General features: G+C 44.9%; 1 protein-coding gene across 1 annotated transcript in view; it reads left to right on the top strand.

The window, feature by feature from the left end:
* Positions 1 to 11,180, top strand: part of MRPS27 (mitochondrial ribosomal protein S27) — an 89,150-nt gene extending 77,970 nt beyond the window's left edge. Inside the window, exons 8-11 of the mRNA XM_082374004.1 lie at positions 2,409 to 2,511; positions 4,781 to 4,923; positions 6,939 to 7,112; positions 9,960 to 11,180. Of these exons, the coding sequence (XP_082230130.1) occupies positions 2,409 to 2,511; positions 4,781 to 4,923; positions 6,939 to 7,112; positions 9,960 to 10,199 (660 nt within the window). The 3' untranslated portion in view covers positions 10,200 to 11,180. The remainder of the gene's footprint in view (positions 1 to 2,408; positions 2,512 to 4,780; positions 4,924 to 6,938; positions 7,113 to 9,959) is intronic.
* Positions 11,181 to 14,617: the final 3,437 nt, after the last annotated feature.

Here is a 14,617-nt window from a genome sequence, read left to right as displayed (position 1 = left end):
TGCAGAAGGCAGGTCATGCTAAGCTGTTTCGTCTACCTTCTAAAAATAGTGAGAAGCCACTGAAAAGTTTTAAGCAGAAGGGGTGGCATGATCAGATTTGTGTATCTGGGCTATAATATGGGTAGGAGATTGGATCAGGGCCAGGGTGGTTATGGTCAGAGCACTTAGGAGACTATCATGGTCGTCTGAGCAAGAGTAATGGTAGTGTGGGGACCAGAACGTGGTGGAGGTACAAAGTAGCTGATGACCATATCTAGGAGGCAAAGAGCATGATGAGGAAGGAAGTAGATGTGGAGGCAGGGAGGTGGGGGTGAAGTCTGACCTCCTCAGTTTCTGCCTGGGGTATCTGGACAAAAGGGTCACCATGTGTTTGCAAAGACTTCTTTTGATGAGGAAGATCATTAATTTGGCTCTGAATGTGTTGCATTTTGAGATACCATTGAGACAGTCAAGAGATTTCACAAGGGAAATTGGCATCTTAATGGAAAAGTCTGGACTGGAGATGTAATTTATAAATCCACGTGTTAAGTGTCTGCAGATGAGCCACAGGCCAAAAGGAGAGTCAGGAATGCGTTGGAACAAACACCGTGAGAGGAGGTGGTCTGCATATAGAGCGCTCCTCAGAGGGTAGGTGAGACGAGGACTTCTACGAAGTGCGTTGAACTTAGTGGTGTGAGGGCCATAGAGTAATGGAGCAGGAAACCAAATTGGAGTGGATTGTGGAGTGAGTCCGAGGTGCAGAAAGGAGACAGTGCGCATCAGCAGTGTTTTGAGATGTCTGGCCGTGAAGGGGAGTGGAGGGAGGAAGGAGAGAAGCAGGGTTTGCTTTGTATTACTGGGAGAAACTGAAGCATGAAATGAGAAAACCTTGAGGACATTGGTAAAATAGCTCCTGATTTAGTCCATAATAGTACATAGAGTAGAAGTTAAAGGCTTGGAAGAGACCTGAAATTTTATGTTAACACATAACTAGCCTTTCATCTAAGCAGCAGTGGCTGTATTTTTCCCAGTCATCCAAAAAATCTCTAACACATCCATTTGCTTTCATTCATCTTTGTAAAAGAGCTTTTGGAAGAATCACCATTGCAGCCACCATCACCACCCCTGCTCGGTTCTAGCGCAGCAAGGATGCTGCTCATTTGGCTTTTAGCCCCTGTTGCATCCTGATACTATAGGTCATGCTTTTCCCTAAAGAAAAGAAAAAATCCTTCTAAGGCTCCTTTTTTATTTTTCCTTGGGCCCCTTTTCATGCAGTTTTTGTGGGGGAAAATCAAACCTCCGAGTGATTTGCTTTCGCAAGTGAAATGACCTGGTCCTTCATTACCAGCTCTCTTGCTTATGTGTGCTGCAGAAGCCCCTCAGGAGGCTTTGCTTTTCTCCCAGGGTCTTTGCTTGTTTCAAAGGTTTAGAAAAACCTTAAGAAATTGCACAAAGGTCATTCCCAATAAAGAGGTTCGGGTGCCCATTAACACCTGGGGTACCCCACTTATATACCTGGCTGCAATTGTAGCTTGCACACCTTGTTCATCCTCTGACCAGTGCAGGGCCACCTGAGCTTTGCGTTCTGTATTTCCAAGCTGGAACAAAGGCTCAGGCCCCTGTGTGCTCCTACTGCGCCAGCACCGAGAAGATCACAGCCCTGGTTGTCTGGGGAGTTGCCAAGGCTCTCCTCAGGCCTGCCTTTACAGTGAGTCCCCCGTCACTGCTGTTGCTAGTCTGCAGCAGCCTTAGCAATGCTTGTATTTTGCCCCTTCTTTTCCCATGTCTCATAAGGCTTCAATTTTACTGAAGTGTAATTTTGCACCCTGGGTTGAAAGAAATGATCGCTAAGTGTTTCTGATTGCCTAATTGATTTTTGAGAGGCATAAATCTATCTAAAGGCAGCCTAATAGTTATATTTATTTGAACACTGTGAAGTAGAAGGAGTCTTATTGCTGAATTGTTTAAAATTCAAAAAGCTTGCTCTGTCATTTCATAGCAGTGTGAGTACAGGGCTAACAGCATGGGTAATCTTTGTTGATTGTCTCGAGGCAATGCTGGTCCAGAGTGTACGCTTTATTTTTGTTTTGTTTTGCTTTTCTGATCGTAAAAGGAACTCTTGCTCACTGCCCCAAATTTGGAAAGCAATGAAAAGTACAAAGAAGAAAACCAAAATTGCTTGTAATTTCACTGCCCAGAAATCTGTTAACATATTGGGCATTTCTATTCTGTATTTTTCATTAAACATAAATATCTTTTCTTTCCAAAATTAGAATTATAATGTACCTTTAGTTTTGTTATTTTGCTTCTTTTACTTAATGTTATAACATGTTCTTTTTTCCTCTGTGTCATTAAAAATCACATTTTTGCATACAAAATGCATTTATGCATTGCTTGGCTGCACCGTGATCTGGTATATTCTGTTGCAGTGGGAAGAGGAGAGGAACTTTGGTGCATCCCTGTTACTCCCAGGCCTAAAGCAAAAGAATTCGGTGGGGTTGAGTTCCCAGTTGTACGGCTATGCGCTTCTTGGTAAGCTGGAGGTCCTTACAAACATTGTTCTTCATGGATAGAACTGATGCATTCTTTTACTTCATAATAAAATTATAATTTGATTTAAATTTGCAAGTGAAATTCCAATACAGCTTTCATTTTTAGACGTACAACTAGACTTTGATGGCCTTACAGTTATGACCTAAGACAATAAAGTGGGTTCTAAAACCTCCCACCACTGGCAAGGTGAAAATTAGTTCTGATGGCTCTCGATTATATTTAGTGGTAATCAGTGTGAGGAAGGGATAAAGAAAGGAAAGTTCTGGCCCTCTTTTGGGAGAACCGGCCAGTAGGATCTTTCCCATTATTAACAAAGATCTTTCTGTCTCTTAAACCTAAAGTCCAGGAGGAAAGAAATTAAGAGTTGGAGTTAAACACATATCCTTGGTATTGTTTTCAGGTGTGAGGGAAGAGAAATTCAGAGAGCACGTCCAGCAGCACTTGGTTGGGAAAGCAGAGAGGGGCTCACTGGTGCAATGTGACTGTGCCACACACGGGACAGCTAGCTCTGCTTTAGACCCCGGATTGCATGAGAATCAGACAGTCAGGAGGGCAAAGGCTTCTGAGGAGCAGGGTCGGCACTTGGGTTGTGTGGAATCTGGGCAAATAACATTCACCCTAAATGTGCATGAAATGTGTCCCAATTTACACAGGTTTATTAAATGCATGTTATTTCATTATCCTTCCAGTCTCTCTCCTAAATAGGTAGGCATTTGAGAAAGTCCCTTCTGATCATACATTGTGTCTGCTTACCTTTGTTTTCTGAAAATCATCTAAGTTACAGCAGTTTGACTGCTTTTGGAGTTGATCTTCACCAATAAAATGTAGTGTGGCATTCTCAGATGCTGATTCTGATATTGATTTACAAGTTTTTGGCCTTTGCCTTCAGATGAGCACTCAGGACCGTTACACTGCATGAGTTGGCCGGGAAGTTGTCAAGGCTGAGAAAATGTACTTTGTTGTTGCTGTTGCTGAGCAGAGGCCCGGGTGTTTTGGGTCTGGGAGCATCAGATCCAAAGCCCTTTGCTCTCACTGTGTCATGTGCTGCGCAGCCTCATTCACCTCCGACAGAAGCAGCTTCCCGGAACGTGACTGCAGCCAGCCCCAAGCATCTTACAGGTCTAAAATTAGCTGTCACCTGATGAGCTTTGTCTATTTATGTTCCACCACAGCTTTCCCAAATCCTCCTTCCCGGGAAAGATAAGTGAAGGTAGATTTAAGACCTGGCAGCTCAAGGTGACTTTGGTCATTAGTGCAGAAATTTCTGTTCCCCAGGAGTCCAGAGACAGCCCCTCTCCTCACTCGGGGACCTTGCTGCCAGCCATGTTTTAAGCTCCAGTTGTGATTGTTTGAGGTACCAAGAGAAACATTCATGTCCTGAGACCCAAAAGGATGAATGAGGATTATACGATTTAAGTACTGAGGAAGCTCAAATAAAGGAAATAAAGCTCAAATAAATAAAGAGTAAAGTGAGATTTTTTTTTTTTTTCCATAAAGACAGTCAATGGGGTGTTTTGGAGCATTTTGAAAAATGTCAAACATTTCATGGCAGGGAAAGTTGTCAGACGTTGACAAGATTTCACCTGTAAAAAAGTTGTGGAATTTCTTTTTCAGAGGAAGATTTTGTTCTTGAAACAAAACTAGTATTTCAGTTGTTTGACTTGTTTTATAAGGGTAGCTCCACTTAGAGACAGATGTAACAACCTCTGTAGGGACTTCCCTGGTTGTCTCGTGGGTAAGACTCTGCACTCCCAATGCAAGGGGCCTGGGTTCGATCCCTGGTTGGGGAACTAGATCCCACATGCATGCCACAACTAAGAAGGCCGCATGCCGCAACTAAAAGATCCTGAGTGCCACAACTAAAGATCCCGCGTGCCACAACTAAGACCCGGCACAGCCAAAATAAAATAAATAAATAAAAAATAAATAGCAACCTCTGTAAATTTCCCTCAACCCTTTGATTCATATATCCTCATGATAATCTCCAGCAGTCCAAATGAAAAAGAAGAAAAATAAGTTCACATGACTTTATATTGAAAGGTGTATACATAGAATTTTACATTTTTCATCATACATCCAAAGTGTCCCCATTCACTGGGTGGGATGAGGCTCTTGGTATAGGTTTGAAACGATCCTTCTCTATTTCTAGAGCTGCCAGGTGAGTATTCACTTGTGCCTTCAAGTCCTCCGTCTCAGACATAGTGGGAAGCCACGGCTGAGCCTTCTTTGTTGTTCTTTTTGGCCACAGGGAAGGTGGAATTGCAGCAAGGGCTGCGGGCTGTGTACCATAACATGCCCCTGCTGTGGCAGCCAGGCTACCTCAACAGAGCCCTTCAAGTAATGGAGAAGGTGGCCTCCTCCCCAGAAGACGGAAAGCTGTGTAGAGAAGCGGTAAGTTCCCCGTCTCTAATTCAGTGGGATTTATCATCTCCTGTTACTCATAAGTCAAGCTTTGGATTTGTTTTTCTTGTCTCCCCCATGCCCCACTTTCTTTATCTCTGTAGAATCATGTACTTATTCAGGTGAAAAGGAGTGAGAAACCACAAACATTCTCAATGCTACTGACAAAAAGCACTAGAAAATAAGATTGATGTTGATTTTATAGTTCACTATCTGGGAGGAAGACCATTCCCCTTCCCTAAAATTCAAACTGAATTCAGTAAAATACTGTTTAATTCCACCCGACCCCAAAAGTAAAATCTCAGTAGGAGCTTGAGAGGTTAAGATTTCATTTTTAATTTTTGGCATTTCTGTCTCCTCATGTAGTCCCCAGAGACTAACTACCTGTCAATTTTTTCCATCATACAAGCTCTCAAGAAATGAGTCTAGGGACTAGAGATGGCACTGTCTTTGTTTCCTTCCATTAAACTGTTCTGTGGTGAATGCATGATGCCGAGGAGATCTGGACCAAATGTTCCTCTCATAGTTCTAAGGCGTTCACTTTGCCTGGACTAGGGCTCTGTCCTCCCACCAGCCTCAAAGCTCATCCCTCCTGGTCACCTTGGGCTCTGGACACTACGAAGTTACTAGAGTGAGCTCAGGCTACAGGAAAGCACGCGGCGAGCTTACCCCCGATAGGGAGCCAACAGTGTTCGCTCCTGCCCAAGCAGCTATTGTAGCCAGAGTGAGGCATAGGAGGACATCAGTTGTTTCATTAACAGGGTGTAAAAGTGAACTTTGAGCAGCTGCTTATTTGCTTTGCCTTGATGCTGATCTCTAGGACTCACCTCATGGCTTTCGTTCAGTCACAGGATGCACAAGTCTGGTCCCTGTACTGGCTCCTTATACTGATGTCTAGTGAGTCCTTATGTTCTCTGCCAGACATTTACAACCAAGTATACACATTTCTAAATACATTTTCATGTTTTAGCCCTGCTGTAGTCAGTGCCGGTGATTGAAAACACAAAATTATACATAAATGCTTTGCCAGGGACATACTCCTTCCAGTTGGAGCCAGATTTGCATTGTTTGTGTTCTGACTTCATAGGAATGTGATTCAGATGTCAGCAAGAGTGGGATGTGTGTCACATATATGTATGTGTATGTGTATGTGTATGTATATCCCACATATACATTTGGGTATAATGTATTAGTGGCATTAAAAAGCCTTGGAGTATTTTCTGGATTTTTGTTCTGAAGTGACATGGACAGAACTAATCGGTATCCATGCAGGTGCTGATGCTGCCTTGAGGTTGTTTCTGTCCCATCTCTGATGATTAGGCCCTCTGAGGGTCGAGGGAGGTTGCCCCAAAATCAAAGTGGTAGGGGAGAGGGGTCAAAGCAAAAAGAAACCTTCCGTTTTATAGTTTATTTACTTTCTAAGCCATAGAAATCACCTGTTACAGTAAATTTCATGTATGTCTATCTGGTCTTTGTCAGCAGCTTATATAGATTGACTGATCCCTAATCTCTGGATACCCTATGAGCTAAAATTTTTCTCCGAAGAAGGCCACTGCCTAGGTTCAGAGGCTTTACTGTGCATTCAAAGTGACCCATTTTGGTTGTGGTCTGTAGTGGTTTTTCTTTCCCTTTCTCCCAATTTCAAAGCAATTGAGGAAGAAAAACATGGAAGGGGTGGTACTTCAGTGCCCATCAAGTATAATTCTTGGATTCCTACCTGGGTGATTAAAAGTGAAATCAAAAGCTGCTGTGTTGATTCACTTATACAGATAATTCTGAGCTTGCTTATTGTTCCATTTGTTTTGTACTAAGTGTTCATGCCACGGGACAGGGTGTTTCTAGTGTAAAATTATATAACCATTTCTGTTCCCTATAATTTGATAAGAGAACTCTTCTCGCAGTATTTTAGATCCCAGGTTTCCCTTCCTTTCCCTTCTCCAGCCTCCCTTCCCAGTGCTTTCAGGGCCACAGGATGTTTAATATCTGCCCCCCTTTCTGCTCCGCAGCTCGATGTGCTGGACAAAGCGCTGAAGGCGGCTCTGACCGCTCCGGCCCAGGGGTCTTCAGAGGACCAGCCCCAAGAAGGTGAGAAGACCCAGAGGTCAGAAGAACTGGTGGAGCAGCTGGATGTGGAGGAAGCGGAACAGTCCAAGCTTCCCCGTTACCTGGAACGATTTGAGGTGAGTTGTGGCAGAATTGAGTCCCTCTCAGCTGTGCATTAAGCATGCTTCTCTGCCGTGGTGATAGACCAGCAGTCCCTTCGTGCATCAGTGTCACACACAAGGGCATTAAAAACTGACATCAAAAATCACATTGTTATTGCTTCACACAAGAAGTGGTCTTAAAAGAAACAAATGGAATTTTTATGCTCCTTTTCATACTTGAGCGAATCGGTCACAGTTTTGTTTCCTAAGGCAGCATGTCATTACCTGCTACTCATCCCTGACGTCTGCCTGATGGGTGGGTAATAGTTTGCCTTCTCATAGCCAGCACCTGACTTCAGCCCTGGGTGAAGAGGATCTGGTCATTTCTCCATATTGCATTGAACCTTCTTGATCACTGGAAACCCAGGTAGAAATCACAAAGCCGCATTTGAATATGATGAAGATGAAATGCAGGCATCTTCTCTTGCTCGGCTTTGTGGTGTGCACTAGGGCTATTGGAAATGCTGTCTGGACTACATGGATGGTATAAAGAGGTTTCTACAGGTTTCAGGACAGCCCTGAGCACTCAAACTGCCTTTGGTAGCTTTCAACTGTACGTCCCAAAATGCTCTGTGATCAGAGTCAGGGAGGAAGAGCCATGTTCACATTTTAAGCCCTTGGCCTCTTCCTTGCTGTGTTTCTCATCTATTTAGCACAAAGCGAAAAAAAAAAAAAAAAAAAATTGCTGCCTGAAGGAGAATTCATTGTGTGAAGCAGAAAACCTTCCCATCCATCCCAGCTGACCCATTGTGTCCTTTTGGTACAGAGGGATGTATACTTTGCCAGAGTATTACATTGAAATCTTTGCAGTAATTATATTGAACCAGCTGTGGGAAATCTATTTCCCCTTGTTCTAAGGAGGATCCTAATACCTTTAGTAGCTGTTTTTTCCAGTATTTCTATAAGGTAATTGCTCAACTTCCCTTTTTTATAATTTAGAAACTGAAAAAGGAAGGTTAATCAATGTTTTCATGGTACACGGAGAATTAGCAGCTAGATTAAGAATTTACATACCTGTTCTTTCCTCTTAACTTTGCAGATTTAGAAAAGCTAAAAAGCAAAAAATCCGCTTAGCCCCATAGATTATCATTTACCATGTTCATATTAACCAAGGCTGCCCCACCACTCTTAAAAATTACCACCTTTTTCTTATTGCTTATATATTTAATCTCGGAGAATAGAAATCTGTGCCTGCATTAAATTCTCAGCCCTCACTCTTCCACAATGCTTTTTTTAAAAAAAATAAATTTATTTATTTATTTATTTTTGGCTGCGTTGTGTCTTCGTTGCTGCACGCGGGCTTTCTCTAGTTGCGGTGAATGGGGGCTGCTCTTCATTGCTGTGTGCGGGCTTCTCATTGCGGTGGCTTCTCTTGTTGCGGATCATGGGCTCTAGGCACGTGGGCTTCAGTATTTGTGGCACACGGGCTCAGTAGTTGTGGCGCATGGGCTTAGTGGCTCCGCGGCATTTGGGATCTTCCCGGACCAGGGCTTGAACCCGTGTCCCCTGCATTGGTAGGCAGATTCTTAACCACTGTGCCACCAGGGAAGTCCTGCATTTTTTTTTTTAATTCACAAAAAAAAAGACCAATATTTCTTGACTGCTAGTTGTGTGTTAGGCACTACTGCATTTCCTTTATCCTCGCCTGGGTGGTAGATACTGCTCTTCCTGTGCTACATGACACCAAGGTTGAGGGAACCTAGTCCATGAGTGACTGACTTTGGATTTGAACACAAGTTTGCTGACTCAGAGTTGAGTCCTTATTCTTGTGTCCCAAGCTGTCTCCTTGGCCTCAAACCAGGTGGGAAGTGATATCAGAAAGAAAGAATTCTCATTTTACGCTTCCTTTTCTTCCTGGTGCCTGATTTTTATTAGTCCCAGGTAGTCTTTTGGGGGCTCATTTTTATGACTGACCTGTCACACCAGACGTCTGGCCACTTCTTGAAGCCCATGGACCCTTCCCACCTTCCAGCCCCTGCTGTTAGAGCAGGCCTCATCACCTATGCCAGTAAATTGCATTTGTTTTGTTGAACATGGGGTGTGTCATATATGCTAAGTCTGGGGCCGTAAGTGGGTCTCTGATGATCTACATCTTGAAGCACTTAAGTAGATTAGTGTTTTTAGTGCTTTACTTATCCAGAAATACAATACCGACCAAATCGAGCTGCCGTTTCAGTTGGAGCCCTAGGTAGTCAGGATGTCAAGGCTGACCTGCAGTGAAGCGCAGCACGTGGAGGCTTATAATAGCGCAGGCACTCATGGGAGCTGTTTAGCAGGCCGTTAGTAAGAAGGCATTGACATGAATTCCATCTGTTGAAAGGAATACTGGTTAGGCAAACATTTATCCCAGTAATTCTAGAGGAAAAGCTATGGATGAACTTGCTCCATTTTATCAGCCGCTTCTGCCGTTTTGTTTCCACCTTAGGGTTCTTTGTTCTTGGAGTTCGCTGCTTGGTTTGGTGCAGGTCAGAATGGAAATGAAGGTTTCTTTTCTTGTGCAGTCTTTGTGGTCTAAAACAAGAAATTACACAGGGAGTCACAGCATATGGAGTTCCATTTACCGTTTGTGAGTGAAGGGGAAGAAATGACCTGTGGTGCATCTTAGCAGAATTGCTGGGCTGAAATAAAAAAAAAAAAGAGCAAAAGCTCACAGTGCCTGGATGAAAGGCAGCATGACAGGCTCCCAATAAAGTACCTTCTCCTGTGAGCAGAATGTGTGGAGATTTTGTAAGTGACTTAACCTCTTCTCTTTTCCTCTTTGTATTCTTTACCTACCTGCCCCTCCCACATCTTCTTTTTTTTTTTTTCCTTTGTTTCCAATAGGCCTTACATTCTAAGCTACACGCTCTGGGCAAAGTTGAGTCAGAAAGCCTTCTGACCCTGACCACCCAGCTTGTCAAGGAACAGCTCCCTCCCTGTGAAGCAGAAGACATCGCTGCCTACGAGCAGAAGCTGCAGCAGTGGCATCTGGATTGGGTGCATTTGATTCAGAGGGAAAAGGAGCAGAGGGAGAGGGCCAAGCAGCAGCAGGCGGCTCGAAGAGCAGCGAAGGCATCTGCCTAACTAGGCCCCTCAGGGGCCACAGGAACTTCACAGGAGCCCGTCTCAGGATCCACAGTGACCGTGAGGGCAGCCTCAGTGTCCTGCATCCACCTCCTCCTGTTCTTAAAGCAGACCCCCTAAGGTACATGTCAAGCCATGTGACCACCCACCCGAATGCCAAGAAGGCTGTGGAACCATGAAAGTGGCAAATGGTCAGACTGAAGCCACCGGCTGAGTACCTTAAATAAGGGCTCTCGAGGCTCATAGTGGAGTTCTTGGGGGACAGGGATCAATTTTGAAGACTGAAAATCCCTGATACCTAGCGATGGCGGTGGGAGAAGCCGTGACCGAAGAATCCGGTCTCAAGCACAAGCTGTTGAATGGTCTCTGTCCCCAGCCGCGGCCACCTGCAGGTCCTGAGACCCTGTCCCCTAGTCTCCTCTCGCGTGCAAGCTGTCAGCCTGAGCTGGGTGTGGGATGCCCACACATCCCTACTTTCCCCGCCCAGACCTGAACTGGGAGAAGTCCAGTACAGCAGCAAACACAAGACCTGCTGGCTCTCGAATTTCAGGGACCCCCGCTGGCATTTTTAGCACGTGAGGGCTTTTGAGGAGAGAGCTGGCCCTAGCTCTGAAGCTTCCGTGGCTTGACTCCCCATCACGTTGGGGTACCTTTCTCACAAAGCATTGTCTCAGCTCCTCATCAAGTAGGTAAAGTGAGCCTTCTGTGTGCACACATGCGCACACACACAATTTGTGAACACACGTTTCAGTTAGAAGTTGGAGAAAATGAGAGATGGGATGGGGCTTGCAGTGCGTAGAAGACATGAGTGATTGTAAAACTGTCAGGAGGTGGAAAATTTCTCTCTGGGGTTTCTCTGTGGAAGGGGTCAGGGGCCGCTCTTGCTTGCTGTGTAATTTTGCCCTTATGTGTAGTGGTATACTTTTATGCAGGATTGTGCTTTTGTATCAAGAACCTGTGGAAATAAATGTTCTAGGATCATTTTGGTGTATTCTTCATCTTTGGGGGAAGGGAGGGAGAAGTAGGGAGTTTCATCGTCATTATAGTCACTATGATTTTGAGCAACATATTTTCAACCCTGCTTCTCCAGTAGACTGTGGCATTTGTAATAATAATAATCACCACAACCACTAACTTGTGTTCAGGACTCGCTGAGCTCCAGCAACCCTATGAGGGAGCTACTATTACCCTGTTTTTGAATGAGGAAACTAAAACTAAGTAACTTAGGGGGGTCAGGCTCACACTGCTTCTCACCCTGCGTGTTCCCTCCGTACATACCTGCAGTCAGTATCCAACACAGGGCCTGAGTCTTACTTAGGAAGAGGGTCATGACCAAAAGTTGGTTCTGACATCTTGGTTTATCAAGGGCAGGACTTTTTCAGCCCTTATTATATCAAGAGGCAGGTTCAAGATACGTCAAAAGATGCCTTTTGCTCAGTAAATTAACCACCATCACACATGGAGCTTCTGGTCGATATTTCAGCTCATAGTTTTGCCTGCATTTTCCTCCTTGTCTGTGCCTGTGGCGCTTTACTTCCAGCCTTCAAGAGACCACTTCACCGTGCTGCTGCCCAGCAGGAGTTTCCAAGTTCTCCGCTGCTCGGACTTCTTCCACACGTGTGCCCGCATCTCTCTCAGGAACTCTCCCCTTTGAGAGTCTTTCCCCACCATCTACTCCCCTTTTCCCAGGCTCTCCTCCCCTGAGCTATAGGATACCCTACCACCCTCCTAGATGATGAGAGCTGACCACAATTGTCCTTGGTCTTTTCACCAATATCACCGTCTGTATTTCTTCCACGTGGATGGAGAAACTGCTGTCAGTACCCTGGCCTCTGGGGATGACCTGAACTGTAACAGATGACCTTCCCTCTAGCTGACCTACCATAGCCACAGCCAGACCTCCAGTCTCGTATCACTAATCCAAGATCTTACAGCCTGAAGTCACATTCTCCCAGTCTTCCCTTTCTCTCATCATGTGACTCCCACTGAACCAGCCCTTCCCTCTACTTTCTGCCTGCAAACCCTTAGCCTTTACCCTGTCACTCAAACCCTCGATCTCCAGAATTCAGACCCTGCTTGCCTGCCTTCCAGTCTGGGCCCCGTGGTTGGCCATCCCACTGATGCATCTCTAATTTCTTCTCATTCCCTTTATCCAGGCCCACTTGCCGTCCATGGACCTGTATCCTTGGAGCCACCTGTTATGGGTTGAATGGTGTCCACCCATCACCACCAAGAAAAAAATATGTTGAAGCCCTGACCCCAATGCCTTAGAATCTGACCTTAGTTGGAAATAAGGTCTTTACAAAGATAATCAAATTAAAATCAAATTATAAAAAGAAATTTGGACAAAAGATAGATACAGAAGACAAGGTGAAGACACACGGGGAGAAGATGGCTACCTGAATGGAGTGGTGCATCCACAAGCCAAGGATTGCAAGCCAACACCAGAAGCCAGAAGAGGCAAGGAAGGATTGTCTCCTGGAGCCACCAAAGAGAGTGTGACCCTGCTGACAGCTTGATTTTGAACTTCTAGCCTCCAGTTCTGCTTCTTTAAGCCACTCAGTTTTTGGTACTTTGTTACAGCAGCCCTAGGAGACAAACACACCGCCACTTGTTCTCTGTCTCCTTGCTTCTGACCCACTAAGTTTGACATACAAAGTTGTAATGTCAGGCTGATTCCTCTACAGATTTACAGCTGTCCTCTTCAACTTAGTAGTTCTTTCATTTCTCTTACTCTCGTTTTTACTTCACTAGCTTCTCTATTGGGTCTGCTTAAGCCCTAGACCCTTGCCCCCCAGAACTGTGAGCAGATGTTCCTGCCTCCTGCTTTATCAAGAAAATTTAGGACACATAATACAACTTCAGTCTCCCTTGTTTCTACCTTAACAGCTCTCTCCTTACCTGTTCTCTCCATCATCCCTTCTACTTCAGAGTGATAGATGTCTCCGCCCTCCTTTCCAAGTTTAGGCTCTTCACTTGTCACCTGATTCCTTACCTGCCTGCCTGTTCCAGAGCCATCTTCTCTTTCCATCTTGCATCGTCTCTACAGATTTCTTCTTCCAAGCCTGCAATCTTTTTTTTTTTTAAAGGAATTCCTTTATTTTTATTTTTATTTATTTATTTATTTATTTTTGGCTGTGTTGGGTCTTCGTTTCTGTGCGAGAGCTTTCTCTAGTTGCAGTAAGCGGGGGGCCACTCTTCATCGCGGTATGCAGGCCTCTCACTATCGCGGCCTCTCTTGTTGCAGAGCACACGCTCCAGACGCGCAGGCTCAGTAGTTGTGGCTCACGGGCCTAGTTGCTCCGCGGCATGTGGGATCTTCCCAGACCAGGACTCTAACCCGTGTCCCCTGCATTGGCAGGCAGATTCTCAACCACTGCGCCACCAGGGAAGCCCCAAGCCTGCAATCTTATTCAAGACTTCCTTCCCTTTTAGAAACAAAAAAGACTTTATCCTGCCATCAGTCAAGCTCTTACCCTGTCCCTCCTTCCTTTTGTCTCCAAACTTCTTAAAAGGGTATCTCCACTTACTGGTTCGTTGCTGGTTCATTAGACCTTGAGAATTTGGCTTTCACTCTGCTGCATACCAACTGCAATGATTCTTTCCCCTCTGCTCTGTTTAGCAGCACTGATCACTCCCTTAGAAGCTTGGTGACTACAGCACACAGTCTCTCTCTGTTCTGGCACTGCTTTCCTACGCTCACAGGCCTCTGTGTGGCACATACTGTATGCTGGGCACCGTACTAAGAACTGTTGAGTTTACACAGATGAATAAACGATAGACCCTACCCTCAAATAACTTATATTCTAGGGAGAGAGAGGGGGCAGGCACATATGCACCTATCATGCTTCATGCATGATGGTTAATTTACTGAGCAAAAGGCGCCTTTTGATGTATCTTGAACCTTCCTCTTGATACAATAACGGAGTGGTTGAAAAAGCCCTGCCCTTGATAAACCAAAAAGTATCATTAGAGACACAAAGTGATATGGGTGTTCACAGGAAGAGCACTTCAAGCCCAGAGATGGGAAAGCTCTAATGAAGGGAAATCATCATCACCTGCTTTGTGCTTTAGTTAGTCACATGGGTCTGTCTCAAGCTGTCTTGGGGTAGAGATGGTCCTCTTCTTCCCCATGGAGTCGTGTAAAGTAGGTGTTCAAGAGAAATTACTTTAAGTTGAACTGGAATGAACAGCCCACACCCACCCTGCGTGTCCCCCACTCCCCCACCAAAAAAGGAAGAAGAAATAGGAGAAAAAGGCAGAGTAGTAGAAGAAGAAAAAACAATGATGAGGTACACATACCTTGCTCTCCTCTTCTTGGGGCTGTGTTGCCTTGGCACCAAACTTTGCATTTTGTTTTCATACCTTCTAGCTGGCTGTGCACATCAGATATGTGTGTGGGAAATTTGTCCATTTTA

This window comes from Balaenoptera borealis (genome assembly GCF_965194805.1).
Source record: "Balaenoptera borealis genome assembly, chromosome: 2".
NCBI classification, from domain to species: Eukaryota; Metazoa; Chordata; class Mammalia; order Artiodactyla; family Balaenopteridae; genus Balaenoptera; species Balaenoptera borealis.
This window is presented reverse-complemented; position numbering and strand designations above follow the sequence as displayed.